Source organism: Podarcis gaigeae (assembly GCF_964106915.1).
Source record: "Podarcis gaigeae genome assembly, chromosome: 4".
Lineage (NCBI taxonomy): Eukaryota > Metazoa > Chordata > Lepidosauria > Squamata > Lacertidae > Podarcis > Podarcis gaigeae.
Genome location: NC_139677.1, coordinates 55,795,389 through 55,810,384, shown reverse-complemented (window position 1 = coordinate 55,810,384; position 14,996 = coordinate 55,795,389). Strand labels below are relative to the sequence as shown.

At 39.4% G+C, this 14,996-nt stretch overlaps 2 protein-coding genes and 1 long non-coding RNA gene across 31 annotated transcripts in view; all 3 read right to left on the bottom strand.

Annotated features, from left to right (window-relative positions):
• Nucleotides 1–1,688, bottom strand: part of LOC310843689 (cilia- and flagella-associated protein 298-like) — a 49,452-nt gene extending 47,764 nt beyond the window's left edge. For 2 of the 8 annotated variants that reach the window (XR_014563643.1, XR_014563644.1), the window contains exon 1: nucleotides 1,391–1,664. The gene's annotated coding sequence lies outside the window, so the exon portion shown is untranslated. Of the gene's footprint in view, nucleotides 1–383; nucleotides 615–1,390 lie in introns of those variants that run through there. The other 6 variants (XM_083737346.1, XM_083737343.1, XM_083737342.1 and 3 more) reach the window with 6 other exon arrangements.
• A 1,493-nt stretch (nucleotides 1,689–3,181) lies between these two features.
• SYNJ1 (synaptojanin 1) overlaps nucleotides 3,182–14,996 on the bottom strand; it is a 47,945-nt gene continuing 36,130 nt past the window's right edge. For 7 of the 22 annotated variants that reach the window (XM_083735871.1, XM_083735882.1, XM_083735886.1 and 4 more), the window contains 6 exons: nucleotides 14,947–14,991; nucleotides 14,189–14,224; nucleotides 14,046–14,098; nucleotides 13,557–13,665; nucleotides 12,314–12,534; nucleotides 3,182–6,046 (listed from right to left, as the gene is read on the bottom strand). In XM_083735871.1, the coding sequence (XP_083591997.1) occupies nucleotides 5,225–6,046; nucleotides 12,314–12,534; nucleotides 13,557–13,665; nucleotides 14,046–14,098; nucleotides 14,189–14,224; nucleotides 14,947–14,991 (1,286 nt within the window). In that variant the 3' untranslated portion in view covers nucleotides 3,182–5,224. Of the gene's footprint in view, nucleotides 6,047–8,809; nucleotides 8,834–12,313; nucleotides 12,535–13,556; nucleotides 13,666–14,045; nucleotides 14,099–14,188; nucleotides 14,225–14,946; nucleotides 14,992–14,996 lie in introns of all 22 variants that reach the window. The other 15 variants (XM_083735873.1, XM_083735889.1, XM_083735892.1 and 12 more) reach the window with 6 other exon arrangements.
• LOC310844001 lies at nucleotides 9,259–12,306 on the bottom strand. Its single transcript, XR_014563869.1, has 2 exons — nucleotides 12,020–12,306; nucleotides 9,259–10,771 (listed from the first exon to the last, which is right to left on the bottom strand). It is a non-coding gene; the product is annotated as an uncharacterized lncRNA (long non-coding RNA).

Genomic DNA, 14,996 nt, shown 5'->3' with positions numbered 1-14,996 from the left:
TACCATGAAACATGGAAAGTAAACAGTGCCTCTGAGCATATACCGTTTCCTTGTTTCACTTCTTAATTTGCACCTACATTTATGCCAACCCAGGTGGTAAGGCTTCTTCCCCAAAGGTGCATATTGTTTTTGTCAAAAAAAAAAAAAAAAGTTCAAAAAATTTGGGGTCTTCCTAAAAAAACCTTAGCAACTTTTGGGGTGTCCTGGTTTTTACTTTTTGGCAACCCTATTTTAAGGAACTATAATTTCTCTAGACTCAGCAGCCAAACATTACTTTCCCCAATTTTCCTTCTAGAATCTGTAAACCTTACCCATCTTCCCTAACTCCCAAAAAACTGCTTGCAAAAAAAAAATTCTTTTAAAAGTGTAAATTGGGCTCTTACTTGAAAGTGACTCATTTGCTCATTCCAGTTTACAAAATGTAACCTCTGCTGGCTTTTCTCAGATGCTGCAAAGGATGTAAAATGGCATGTGAGGTTGCTACAGAAAAGTTCCAGCCTCTGATCTTTTACAACCAAGGTCTAGCCTTGTGCTTTTTACTCAGCGGGTACCTGTGAGTTGGAGGAACACAACTGGTGACAAATTACGTGCATTAATATATTTGGGGAAAGCAGAACAGTACAGTGGTACCTCTGGTTACGTACTTACCTCTTTCCAGAGGTCCATTCTTAACCTGAAGCACCACTTTAGCTAATGGGGCCTCCTCCTGCCACCGTGCAATTTCTGTTCTCATCCTGAAGCAAAGTTCTTAACCTGAGGTACTATTTCTGCGTTAGTGGAGTCTGTAACCTGAAGCATCTGTAACCCGAGGTACCACTGTATATTCTGTGGCCACATTGGTGTGAGTCTGTGTTAAGGGATTGCAACTGAGCTGTTGTGAGGTCGCCACCTTTCCTTTCCTGACAAGATGTAGCTTCTTCCTTCCTTTTCTTTTTTGGAAATCAGCCCACGAGTCAGCAGCTGTCCATTCCCCATCCTAGAGGAGGCAAAGCTTCCTGATCTAGAAGCCCTTTATAAAAGGCCCAATAACTCTCCAGGTCTTACAGGGCTCTTGAGCCTTTTTAACAGTTTAAGAAAAGCGAAGCAGGAAAACCGCGAGTGCACAAGGGAGGCGGGAAACCGAGAAATCTAGGAACCGGGAAGCAACTTCAAGCTTTGGAAATAAGCGGCCGGGTTGAAGGAAGCTCTTCCTGAAGCAACTGCCGGTAGAAAAATGAAGAAGATGGAAGGGGGGGGGGGAGGTGGCTCGTCCACTCAGCGGCTCCGCCCCTTCAACGATTCCTTTCGTTTCTATGGAAACCAACCGACGCACGCAAAGCAGCGCTCGCGAGCGGCTCCTTCGGCTTTCCGCCTTCCGCAGCGGCCCCCCAAGCTCCCAAACCCCGCTCACCTGAGTCACCGCGTAGGAAAAGCCCCTCAAGCCGACTTCCCGCTCTTCGTTCGCCGCCGCCAGGGCTCAACTCGGTGCTCTATACTAACAACTTCGGCGACCCAGGAAGTGTTCCTCACTCGACCAATCGCGCAAGGCGAAGGCTCGCGGCTTCGCTGTCACTCAGCACTAGCCCCGCCCGTCACCAGGGAGGGGGCGTCGAGAACGGGGCCGTTTTTAAAGGGCCCGCGTCCTCCTTAAGGCGCGCTTTGCTAGCGGGAGGAGGACGTCGAGGTTTGGCTGGAGGGCTGAGCAGCACTTGGCCCGGGGGGAGCGTGGCCAGCTCCGCCCAAAGGGGAAGACCCGGACGATGAGCGTACCTGTGCGTGGCCTCCTGCCACAGGCGGTCCTTTTCTAGAAATATATACATATTATATAAATAAAATTGTCCAGTAGCAGCTTAGAGACCAACTAAGTTTGTTGTTGGTATAAGCTGCCGTGTGCTTATTTTTTCAGATTTGAAGAAGTGTGCATGCACACGACAGCTTATACTGTACCAAGAGCAAACTTAATTGGTCTCTAAGGTGCTACTGGACAATTTTTTTTGTACATTTCGACTGCGTCAGACCAACCTACCTGAATCTTTTCTAGAAAGGCAAAGATATTCAGATGCTCATTTGCCAAAATGGGCAGAAGCAGGTAGGTATGTGAAAATGAATGACAGCACAACTGGGTTGGTGGGGGGTGGGCGAAGAGAAAAGGATCCATGGACATTTCATGTGCGCAGGGTAGTGCTGATCAACACCAACAACTGGGAAACACTGGCCTGCAAGCGCTCCAGTTGGAGAACAGCCTTTACCAAAGGTGTCATGGGTTTTGGAAACACTCCAACTCAGGACACAAGGGAGAAACGTGCTAAGAGGAAGGCATGCTTGGCAAACCCTCACTGTGATCAACTCCCGCCTGGAAACCAATGTCCCCACTGTGGAAGGATATGTGGATCCAGAATTGGCCTCCACATAAACACTGTTAAAACTGTGTTTATGAAGACAATCTTACTCTGCTACGAGTGATCGCCAAAGAAGAAAAAGAAGATAGATGATCAACCAACTCTGGAAAGGGTTGTGCGTTCCAGCGTAAGGGACAAGGTGTGCTGCCTGGGAGAGCTATTCACTTTTCTCTCAGGAAGCCTATGAAGCATGTTTGTGTTGACGTCAACCCCTTCCTGGCCAGAGGTAGCCTAGCCAACATTATCTTCACTCTGGTGTCTTTTGAGGTTGGCAGTGCACTTTGCTGTATGGGGCTTCCCTTGAAGACAGTTCAGGAAATGCAGTTGCTGCAGAACACTGCAGTTCAGTTGTTTTACTTGCCAACAGGAACCATGGAAGAGATCTTACCCTTGCCTGTATTGAAACAACCACAGTGGCTCTCTGTGAGTTTCCACGCTCCATTCACAGGGCTGGTCTTAATCCATATACAGCTTAAGACTCACCCAAGTAGCTGTTGGGCTGCCAGCTGCCATACCTAGGCCTCTGTCCACCAGTCCAAAGATGTGTGAAATGAGTAAGAATAACTCATGACAATAAAAACTTGCCCTCTCTCCCCAGCACCTCTGTTATTTGCTCTGCAACTGAGCATGGTGCAGTGACCCTAGATGTGAGCATCTGAATTAAAAAAAACCCAGTCAACTAAGCTTTTCTTTGCAGGAGAATTCTATGTCCTTTCCTAAAGGGGCAAGTTGGCTACACATTTGAGAATGTCAGGCCACAAGAGAAAACCAAATCTTGACACAGTCAATGAATTGATATTATATTCTGAAAGATTGATATATTTATTTAATTAATGCAACACCACATTTCACAGGATATGTTTGGAATATTGTAGACCACTGAGATAATACTGTCATTTTGCATTGGATATAGTCAAATATTGTGTACCACAAGCAATAATTTGTTACACATTAACAAAGCAACTTGCCACAGGAACACACTCCATGAAAGATATAGCTTTTTTTTTTTACATAGTTTGTAAATTTGACGCCACTAGTAAATTACTTTTAGCAATATATTATGATTGTTAACTATTTATCCTATACTTGTAGATACTTTGTTGCAATTTTGGTGTTACTTTGCTGCCAGATTCTGTAATCTATTGAAGGTGTATGGGGGCTTGTATATTAAATATGTTATAGAAAAACTGTAATAATTGAAAATAAAAATCTAAACAAGGTCTACATATCACTGAACTGTAATTTGCACTAACTTTCCAGAACACAGTTGCTTTGCTAACATAAGATTATTCCAAAGCACTATCACACAGATGTTAATAATCAGAGTTTTAACGAGTTAAATCACATACTGAAGCACAAAGGTTATAGTACCACTGATGTTGAAGATGTACGAGTACTTTTAAATGAACTTCACTGTAAAAGCACAATACAGAAGTCACTGTATTTACTTATCTATCCAACTGTAGATAATGGTTATGCACTGCTAGCTGGGATGATTTATAGAAATATGCTGGGATAGTAGTAAATAATTTAGAAATGTAATTTTATTTTTGCTGCTCCATGGAAAGCTGTGCTTCACTTAGATTCTACCAAAAGGCGGAGACTTTGCTAACAGAGTCAACAGAAGAACAGACAGGTCTGGCGAGGCCCTTCTCAAAAAGATTTTTCACAAGCTTTTAAAAAAGCAATCAATATAAATAGCTGTGACAATATGTATAAGAGAATCTATAGCTTGCCTAATGACGTATCATTGAAAACACTAGTGTTTCCTTCATGACACCAAAATACTACAAATGACATTTGTTGCAAAAACCATGGGGGACAGGACCATTTGCAAGTTTACAAAGCATTGTGCAAACAGGAACAGATTTAGCCTCCATAAATGTCACATGTGGCATTGACAGCTTCTGTCTGTGGGGAGAACAGTGATGCATCTAAAAAGCTTTACAGAACAGTACAAAAACTATCTGTTGAAGCCCAATTTAAGACACAAGCACTTCTATACATAGTAAGGGAGGATGCAAACAAAACTGAAATGCATTGACCACACAGCAGATTACTTCAGATTTTTGTATCAAAACTGACTACATTGTATTGAGTCATGAAATTCTGCTCTTCAAGTTAATAACAAAGATTCATATTTTTCTGAAATGAAAGTTCCTTAATAGTAGTATCCAAAGCAAAAGTTGAATAACTGGATTATAAGTGACCACAATATTTCCCATGTGTGCAAAACAATAGTACATATGCAGTTGCAGGTAAAATATATTACTATATGCTGTGTACTTTTAAAAAAATCTTTCGACTCTTTGTGGAATTCACCATTACAAATCTTCATAAACCTCTGGTATATAACATTTCCCCAACATTACCCTTGAAAACAGTCATTAATTAAACTTTGGCAGTTCTTTGGTAAATACTTATAAATATACCAGTTTTCGGCTACTGGAAGTGACTCTAAGTTCTACCAGTCAGGAGGGTATTTAAAATAGTATTTAAAATATTTTGTAATAAATAAATTTATGTGCACTAAAAGGATAAAACGGTGCTCATGTGTTGTATTTAAATTAATTGGTGGGAACTTCTAATTTTGAACTTGAGTCCTGTGGATTAAAATGGGATTTAAATATGCATAAACTTCCCTGCATTGTGCCCTATTAGTAGTGGCATAATAAAATCACATGTGGAATTAGCTTTGTGAAATACCATATATACACACACACCTTTAAATTTTGTACATAGTGACATATTTAAAGTTCAGTGCATCTGACAAAACTATTGCACACAGAATTACATCAATGCCCAATTCTAGGAGATAATACTCTTAGCAAACAAGTTTAAAGAATTTATCTTTCAGTAAAATCTTGTGTTGATAAAACCTTAGGTACCTGGGAAGGGCCTGCAGTTGATTTAGTGCTATTGGACCTGGGCGGTACAGGAGGTGCAGGTGGGGGTCTTGCTGGCAAAGGACAGAAAGAATCAGCGCTTCTGTTCCAGTCATTGTAAATGGCAGAACCTGAGCCAAATATATTTTGTTCAGTGCCCAGTGAACTTGGAAAAGAAGTTGCTTTCATGGAACTTGCTCTTTTTAACTCAGTGTGATTGTCCGGTGACTTTAACTTCATCACACAACCATCTTCATCAAATGTTACCCATCCTCTTGGTTTTACATTGTTCACTATAGAAGATGTGTTTTGCAAACTGAAATTGTCTTCAAATGCATTAACATAAAACGAGGCCTTGCTTTTATGAAGAGGTGGAAAAAGATAAGCAGCAGGTCCTTCTGTTGAACAATGTGAAGTAGCTCCAGATTCTTGGGTTTCTGTTCTAAATGGATTTCCAGCAGTAATAGTTTCTTCAGTGAATGGATCTGTGCTGTTTAGTCTGGGAGCAAATGGATTTGGAGAATTGCACATACGTTCTTCATGTTTACTATATGTTGGAATAAGTGGCATTGCTGGCATGCAATTTATGTTACTTAAAGTATTAAAATTGTCTGTTGCAGAAGGCAACTTTGTCAGCTTCTTTTGGTTTAAAGGTACAACCGGTGACATTTGGACTGATGACTGAATCTTGGATGCAGAAAGCAGCTGAAAGGACAGATCTTCAAAAGGATCATTGTTTAGCTGTGTTTCAAGCTGAATGGCATGAACTCCATTTGCTCTAATCTGAAAAGTAAATAAAGTGCTCAAACATGTCACTTGGCTGTGAAACAGCATTTCTTCATTGTCCATGGCATAAACAGTGGATCTTGCATTTCCTAATTTACTTTATGCTTGCTTTCTTATTTTAAAAGTCCTGTTTGATTTATTTTATAATCAAAATAATTTTTAAAACCCCCACTGCCCTTTCATTGGCAAAATAGACACATGTAGACCTACAAAGCATTTTATTTATCTCCCTATTAACTGATACAACTGTAATGTTTCAGATTTCTGAACACAAAAGAACAGTACATCTCTACTGGAAAAAACCATTATGCTTTATTACTTGAAGAACTAAAATAGTATATAAATAATTAAATGTAGTCACTTTCACATGCAGAAATGGATGATGTTATTATGAAGTTTTATCACAATGAAAATGTTAGTAACATTCTATGTTTTAAAATGGCACTAGTGTCTTTAAATACTATAAATTGTTTTTTGTTTTTTTTACTGGGCCAAAATAGAAAGATTTGGGGAGAAATTCAACATTGCGCTAAGGCAATCATTCTGTCAGGGCAAGTATTTTGCCTTGGCAGACTCAATGATCTCCCCTTCTCCTTCCCTTGTGCGCTATTCTGGGGATTCTCTCAATACCCTCCCCAAGTCAAAAGGGGAGCATGGCAGGAGGAAAGCCCCATTACACAAGAAAGTCCATGCACAGGGTTTCTGCTGGGAAGTCTCATTAGTTGAATCCTGCCCTTCATTGAACTTCCAGATAAATTTTAAGCACTTGGAAATATTCCTGCACAAGACAGAGGTGTTTTTATTATCCTAGGCATTTGGACAGTGCTAATGGCCTAGCATTTGGTCATTTATTTTTGGCGGTTCTTTCTTATGTGGGTGTTGTGGTTATTTTATGTAATCGGGTAATTTTTAGAGATGAACACTTAGTATGTTTGTTTTGTTTTAATGATTTTTTATTGCATACTGTCCATGTAAATTGGTTCAAAACTCATTTGCCAGAGTGGACTGGAGGACATTCAGTGAATAAATTGACTTCTCCCACTCAACTGGATGGGCAGGGCCTTTCAAGCCTTTTACCTCCTCTGACAGGGAGAGAAGCCACCCCACCTTCCAGTTCTGCCCTGCCTCTGTTCAGGGCAATCCAGTCAGATGGGCAGGGTACACATAATAAATTTATTGTTGTTAGGATGGATGGGCCTTTTTCTCCTCTGGGAAGAATTTCAGTATTTTAGATAATATGCACTCAATGTCTTCCAGTTGACTCTTCACCAGAAATTCTTAAGACTAATCCAGTTATTTGTGGGAAATGATACATAAACTTAATAAATCTAATCAAAAGTATTTCTCACCATTTTAAACTGAAATAGAACTTATCAAGAATGGAGACAAAAGAACAGGCCTCAGTACTAATAGAGAGACTTGAGTATGTCCTCTCTTTCACACACCCAAGTTAATATCACGACATGACATCCACCTGAGGGGTTTGGCAAGTTCAGTACCCAACCCAGAATGCTGCCATGTTGAATCAATTTCCACCAACCTGGCTCCCTCACCCAGCATGGGGATGAAAAGAAGGCTTCCCAACTGCAGGGGGTATCCTTATACATAGAATCGACATTCTCCTCATATTTAAGACACATTCTACATTTTTCATTTCTTCCAGTAATTAAGACCATAATCCTAAACACACCTAAGAGTAAGCTCCAATGAACTGACTTCTGAGTGACTATGCCTATTCTAGTGTAAGAGTAAATTTCCATGTTTTTACATATATTAGACATACGCCAATCCTGTATCGTTTTATATTCAACAATGCTAAACACAAAGTTTTAAATCTAAAGATCCATTTTATACTTACCTAAACAGCCTGCTTAAAATAATAATCAATAAATCAATTTTTGTCAATGTCCAAGTATAACCATGTTTAACTACAGAATAAATGTAAATCAAATGCAATTTTGCATATGGCTCATGGCATGCTATGTTTATGGTGTAATTTAAAAATACCAAGACCCAAAAGAGCAGCACCACTGCTTTGTGGGTTTTAATTGAATGTGCTTAGTAAGTTGCATTGATCTCAGAAGCAAACCGATTTAAAACTAGCTTCATATTAAAACTAGAAATAGATATATTTTATTCTAAAAGGGCAGCTTTTTTTCATGAACTTTTGAGTGTGAGAGAGCTGAAACCAATGTTACACTTTTTGCCGCAATATTCATTTTGTTTCATAAAGTAGTCTTGTTATCAGGGTTGAGTAGTGTTTAAAAGTTTCAGAAAATGGGACCAAATTAAGTACTTCCCATAGCAGTGGTTCTCAAAGTGTGAGGCAGACCTCTTGGTGAGGTGCAAGTGAGGTTTCCAACTTCATCATAAGGCATTTTTTGTGGATTTTTAGCTATTTTAGTGTCCTGTATTAGGACCCTCCCCTCTGATTTTTGAAAGCTGGCAACAATCAGACATTTATTTTAAAAACTTCTTTATGCTGTTTTCTTCATTTAAGGAGAGGCTTACTTGGCACAGTTTGAGAACCCTTACTCTACAAGGCCATAGCATACCAAGCTAAATAAGGTGCTTTATGTCAATAATATGCTACAGAAAGCAAGAATGAAACTATGGCATGTCTGCCTATATATGCAGGCAGGTGATTTCAATGCAAGTGCAGATGTATGAAGCTAAATTGTTCATACATCTTTTTTGCTACAACTCATGGAGAACAAATAATGGATGGAAATAACAAAATACTAGTAAAGAGTCAGGTACCTTTTACCCTGATGGTTGATCCTGCTTGTGAGAAAGAGACAGACATCAAAGGGAAAATATTAGGAAGAAATCCATGGTAAAATGCTTCAAAAGTGACCCAGCACTATGTCTGTCCAATTATTTGAGTGTTAGATGTTACTTTGATAACACATACATGCAGAAACACTCTACTGTACTAATTGGATTTGCTATGATATAAAGCAGGGAAACTAATCTTGTTCAGGCTGAGGGCTGCGTTGACCCACAGACAACCCTCCGGGGGCTGCTTGTCAAACTGGGGGCAGCCAAAGTGTTATTTTGCATATATTTTAAAGCTTTTATTATTCATTACTAAATTATTTTTTTATAAAATGGACAACTTTGCGGGAGGCAAAGCACATCATCATAGTGGGCGACATATGAGAGCAGTTGTTAAAAAGCTAAAAACTGTCAATATGAGAGCAGCCAATAAAAAGTAAAAACTGTTGACCTTGAGGGGTGCAAATTTGGAGGTCTTGTGGGTACAAAAAACCTGTAGGGTAGACACCGCTGATATCAATAGTCCTTCACTTTGGCTTTGATTTTACAAAGAAAGCTGCCTCAACTGGCAAGCTATGTTTGAGTCAATGATACCCAACAAGCATTTTGCATATTTAAAATATATTGCCTTTGGGCAGTATTCTAGTAACTCATCCCGCCAGCACAAGGATTACTTCTAGTGCAACAGAACTATGCCCTCTCCTGTGTGCGCATTGCCATGCCCTCTCCTAATCTGCTCTAGACGGTTGGGGAACCCCTAGAACAGATTTGGGCGGTTCACAGGGTGAGGAGGTGGGAAGTTCAGCTGCGCAAGGATTTCCTTGTACTGAAGGAACTACTTAGTGCTATATTGAATACAACCCTTAGTGATCAAGTGACTATTCATATGACTGGGGCGGCTGCATTTTAAACCCGCTCCAGATGACATTTAGTCATGCTGCTATGTGAGAGCGAGATAATCATGTAAGTGACTAGCATGTTCAAAGGACTGCATGGATTGGTTTTTGATTTTACAGATTTAAAAGCAGGTTGAGGACATTAGGCTGTACTGGCTTCAAAGACTCAAAAGCTCTCTTTCTGAAGCAAATCATTACTAAGAGATTGCATTTTGACACATTCTGTTAAACCTTTCTATGTCTGATTGCCAGTGGATAAACTAGTAATACTGTTCTAGCACTGCTTTAAATACCTCTTATATATTCATACCAGGTTATTTGGGGAAAGTGTATAGAGGACTGTGTTTAACTGCTTTCTAACTTCACCAAGAAAATGGATGCTCAGTATTAGACATCTTTTCTAATATTTTGCAGGGGGTTTTGGCCCAATTTATAAGACTTAGAAGCAGCAACAGTGGAAAGGATAGTTACCAACTTACCAACAGTGGAAAGGATAGTTAAGTCAGTTTGAATATAAGTGTGACCATATTAATATATTGTTAGTAAGCTAGTCCAGTTGAAACTTGGCCATAATACATGTTAAACTCTACCCATGTCTTAAGACATCTGTTTACCACCTAGGCTGTGATATAGCAGCTGCCTACAAGAATAATATCCATCTCAGCCATGTCTTATCACTTATGGAGTGGCCTCCCAGAGGTTTGCCTGGCACCTACTTTAATGTCTTTTAGACAATCCCCAACCACAGCTCTGCTAACTGGAGTGTGTTAGGATGGGGTGGAAGTGCCTCTTTGCCAGCAGACGTGGGGGTAATTTTGGGCTAGTGTCACCTAGAAACTCTATGGGCCTATGATTAGGGATGTTCCAAGGGCAGGTTTGAGCTGGTCTAGAATCTGCTGGCTCCAAGATTGCTCTGTTCTCCCCAATGGTCCCAGGACCTAAGTGAACTTGTATTGTCTATGCCTTCTAATTACTTGAGCTCTGCAATTTTTTCATTTCTTAGATTATGAGTATTTATGACTCATCAACCAAAAGCTATACAAATTTACTTCCCATGTCATGAAACACACACACACACACACACACACACACACACACGACTGTGCCCAATAACTATCGGTCCTTTGTTCTGGGAAGTTCTGGATACTTATAGTCGTTTACATGCTGACATTAGAAAGTAAGAACCTTTAAGTTCAGTAGCCTATGCTCCCAAGTATGTCCTAGTCATCAAGGAAGACCTTGCATGGGTACAGATGCAAAGAAAAAGACTTTCATTTTGCACTTGTCTCCTCCCATTTCAATTATAACCAGATATATAATTGTGTAGTGCAACAGACATGTGGACTGCATGACAACAAGTCTTTCAATTATTCTCCTAAGGAACATAAAAGCCTTCCTTTAGCTGCTAATCAACATGTTTTGTTACAGGAACTAAATAGTTTGTTCATAAAAAATGTAAATAAAAAATGGGAAACATGATTTAAACCAGTCTCTCTATATGATGAATCCATTCCTATTTAATTGTGTTTTTTATGAAACTAAGTTTGTAAATCCTATGCAGACATGCTTAGGAGTAAGCCTCACTGTACAGTAGGATTTGTTACTGAGTATGTATAGAACTGTGCTGGCTGAGATTCCTTAACAAACTAATTTGCATGCAAGTCCCAATAAATTCAGTAGGACTTAATTTCAAAAATATCATAAAATTGTTGAATTGGAAGGTATCTCCCAGGGTCATCTAGTCCAACCCCCCTGCAATGCAGGAATCTCAACACACAGTTCCCCATCCCCATACTAGACCCTGCTTAGCTTTGCAAATGTGCTAGCAGTTTTATTGCTGCACCAATATAAACAGATCTGCAAGTGCCTCAAAGTAAAAGCGTATCACGCTAACTAGACCCCCACCTTCGAATTTCAAACATCTGTATGAATTTTAACAACCACAAAGAGGAAAGCTAAAATTCACAGCACTATTTTTTAATAGTTGGTTTAATATGTTTCATTTGTGTTTTCTTCTCCATAGTTTCTAATAGCTCTATAAAGTTGACTTGCATCTAACATGGGGATTATGTTCTGGGGATGGCTCATAAATCTGAACTTGTGTATAGTCGAACTGCTTCCACATGAACAATTTTACATTCCAGAGCCGGCACACCAAACAGGTCTTGCCCCACAAGCAAGACAGAGAGCTTACCAAGCTTAGGGAGACTCTTGCAATATTTTGCTTACTGGGCTCAGGGATTTGTGTACCAAGCTCAGGGAGGCTCTCACGAGATTTCATGGGAACTCGGAGGACACTATGAGATCTTGCAAGAGCCTTCCAGAACCTGGTGAGCAAGTCTGAGAGCTTAAAAGCTCTTTCTGTACCAAGAAAACAAAAGGAGCTTTTAAGCTCTCCACCTTTTGTGTGTTTAATTTATGTGATTTCAACTGGACAGCACATGTAAAACGTGTTTAAGTTGTGAGTTGACTGCACTATATATTTAAATGTAAAAGTTATCAGCATGTGAATGCTGCTGTTGAGTAAGCCTGTTAAAGTAAGTGTACTTGTGCACTAAAAATAAAGTATTAAAAAGAATTGCATACATACTTGTTTCTGTGAAGGGACGGGTTCAGAAGGCAAGCTTTGGGATGATTTGCTACGAGGGGGAGGCTGCGGTGGTGCTTCCAGGTTTTGTGGAGAAGCTGTCTGAGATGTTACTGTCATAGGTACAAGAGGTTCCTGCATCTTTAGGACAGGGGGCTGCTGAGTGGTGGAATGAACAGGAATGGCAGCCTGTGGCTTAAGTGGTTCAGGAAGCAGAGGGGATCCTGCAAATACACAGAAAGTGTTTTTTAATGGAATTAGATTTTCTCAGTTAACACAAAGTTCTCCTGACAGTGGTCAGCGTCTCAACCCTTGGATGGCATCCCATAGGAAAAATGATTATCTGTATATATGGAACTGCACATACCAAAACATGTAAGAGTAACCCCAGTTCAGGAAAACTGCCAGGGGCCTGGATTAAAAGAGCTGCTCATTCAAGAACTTACACAAATTTGGATCTTTGCCCCCTTTGAACAGCCAGGCCCTCTGATATCACAATCTGCTTTTGAAATTCACATCAGTTTCAAAAGCAGTTTGTCATGAAGGGAACTGCTCTTTGAGAACATCAGGTCTAAAGTCTCATTGGGCTCACAGAACTCATGTCACAGCTATTTAGGTTCTGAGCAGAGATAAAGTCTTCACACATTAAGGAAGTAGGAGGTGCATACATTTGAATACAGCATATATATCTGGTATTTCCCATGAGGTTAAGAACCATTCATGTCTTTGATCACACACTATGTAGCCATGCCACAGTAGGGGTGAGAAATACTATCTTTAGCTGTAATAAACATCTCCAAAGTAGTTAGCAACAAATTTTCCTGAGGTTGCTCATTAATCTAGTTCATTCTCTTTATTTCATTCTATACCTCTGAAATACTTGTGTACCCATGGGTAAAGGATCTGTAATTATTTCCATTCATATGGATAAGCAGATTCTCTTGCAGTATTTTAAAAACAGAAGTACTGCCCAGAAGTGGCTACAAAAATTCTAAAATCTTCTCTGCATAGCAGACCTATAGTTTACAAAATTTGTTTAAGTGCATGACTGAGACTTTATTCCATTAGCAACCTTGAACCACCTATGTTATGTGCTGGTAAGAAACTCACATTAATTCTGAAAGAGATGTGAACAGGACACTGTCACAGAACCAATTCTGGGAAAGTGGGAAGAGTAGACTGTATTATATAGGTTTCACCACTAAACTGCACGATAACTACATTAAAGCAAAAACAAACAATTTACCTCTTGGTGATTCTGCTGGCTTGGGTTGGACTTCAGGTGTTTGTCTCCCCACAGGGGGACGGATGTGGCTTAGTGGTGCACTAATGACTCCAGCTCGGGGAGGAATAGTCTGAAATGCATTAGGTGCAGAGATGCAATATGGTTATAATTTGGAAACCCTAACAATTGCCTGTGAATGGAAGTTCAGTTCACTTCAGATTGCAATGACTGTGCAATCAAGGTCAAATATTTTAATAGCTTAATATTTAGGGAAATGGGAAAAGCTAAATCCTGAAATCTTAGTGCTGGGATTCAAATTAAATAATACAGATCCTAGAAGTCTTATAGGGAAAATGAGGATTCCTTGGCTAGTATCACTAAATACGAACCATTATTTCAAAAGATTGCACGATAAAGTTTCATCACATTCTCTTCTACAAACTTTGAAGTTAATAAACCCAAACACAGGATCACAATATCACAACAACATCACAAGCTCTGATTGCCTACCGGTCTAGTTCCTATGCTTGTAGGTCCAGCTGGAGATGGTGAATGACTCTGAGCTGCAGAAACAGAAAGAAGTCACTAATTTCTTTATATATTTCAAAATCCAGATTCTCTGTAATTAAGTATTTAACCTCAATATATAGTACCTATGTCTCTTCTTTGTGGCCCAGGGCTTTTTTGAGCTTTGTAATAAGAACAAAAATAAACAAATAAATCAGTTTATACTAGTGAATATTTAGGTTTACAAATACGTGATTTTATATTTAGATGAGAAAGTTGCAGACATCCTAATTCAAATGTTTACATTACTGTACCTATCTGTATTTTTAACATTATGTTTTGATAGTCTTTAATGGCATAACAATTGCATGCTTTATTCCCTCAGCATAGCATGATGCTAGAAGAATGAAATGCTCCTAATTGTTAGGAATCCTCTATGAATGATCACCTTAGATGCACTGTGAATATGATAACTGATTTACAGAATTGTTTATCAATGGTTCCAGTAAAAAGCAAATTGGCTCCAAATTAGGCTGAATATCTCCAGTGCTTACAAGAAGACTAATCTGACAGTTCAATGCTTAATCTAAACCATAGTTATGTGGTTTTCACTTTCTCAACAAAAACTAGTACATTTTCAGAAGAAACATGCCTAAAGCATATTCACATTTGCCTGACTATTGACTCAATAGAAGTTTTGATCTCACACAATTTAGCACTTGCAATTTAGTGCTTTCTTTAAAAAAAAACCACAAATTTGACATCATTTGTCATGACTGAATTATTATCTCAATAAGTTAACACCGAAAATTATAAAGTACAAATAGGAACCCTCAGGCAAGAAAGTCAGGACAGCTGTGCATGAATATTTGCATATACAGTTGACAGGAGGAAAATTCATTACCTTCTTCTCTCCTGGCTACACTAGGACTGGGAGGAGCACCAAGACCTTAT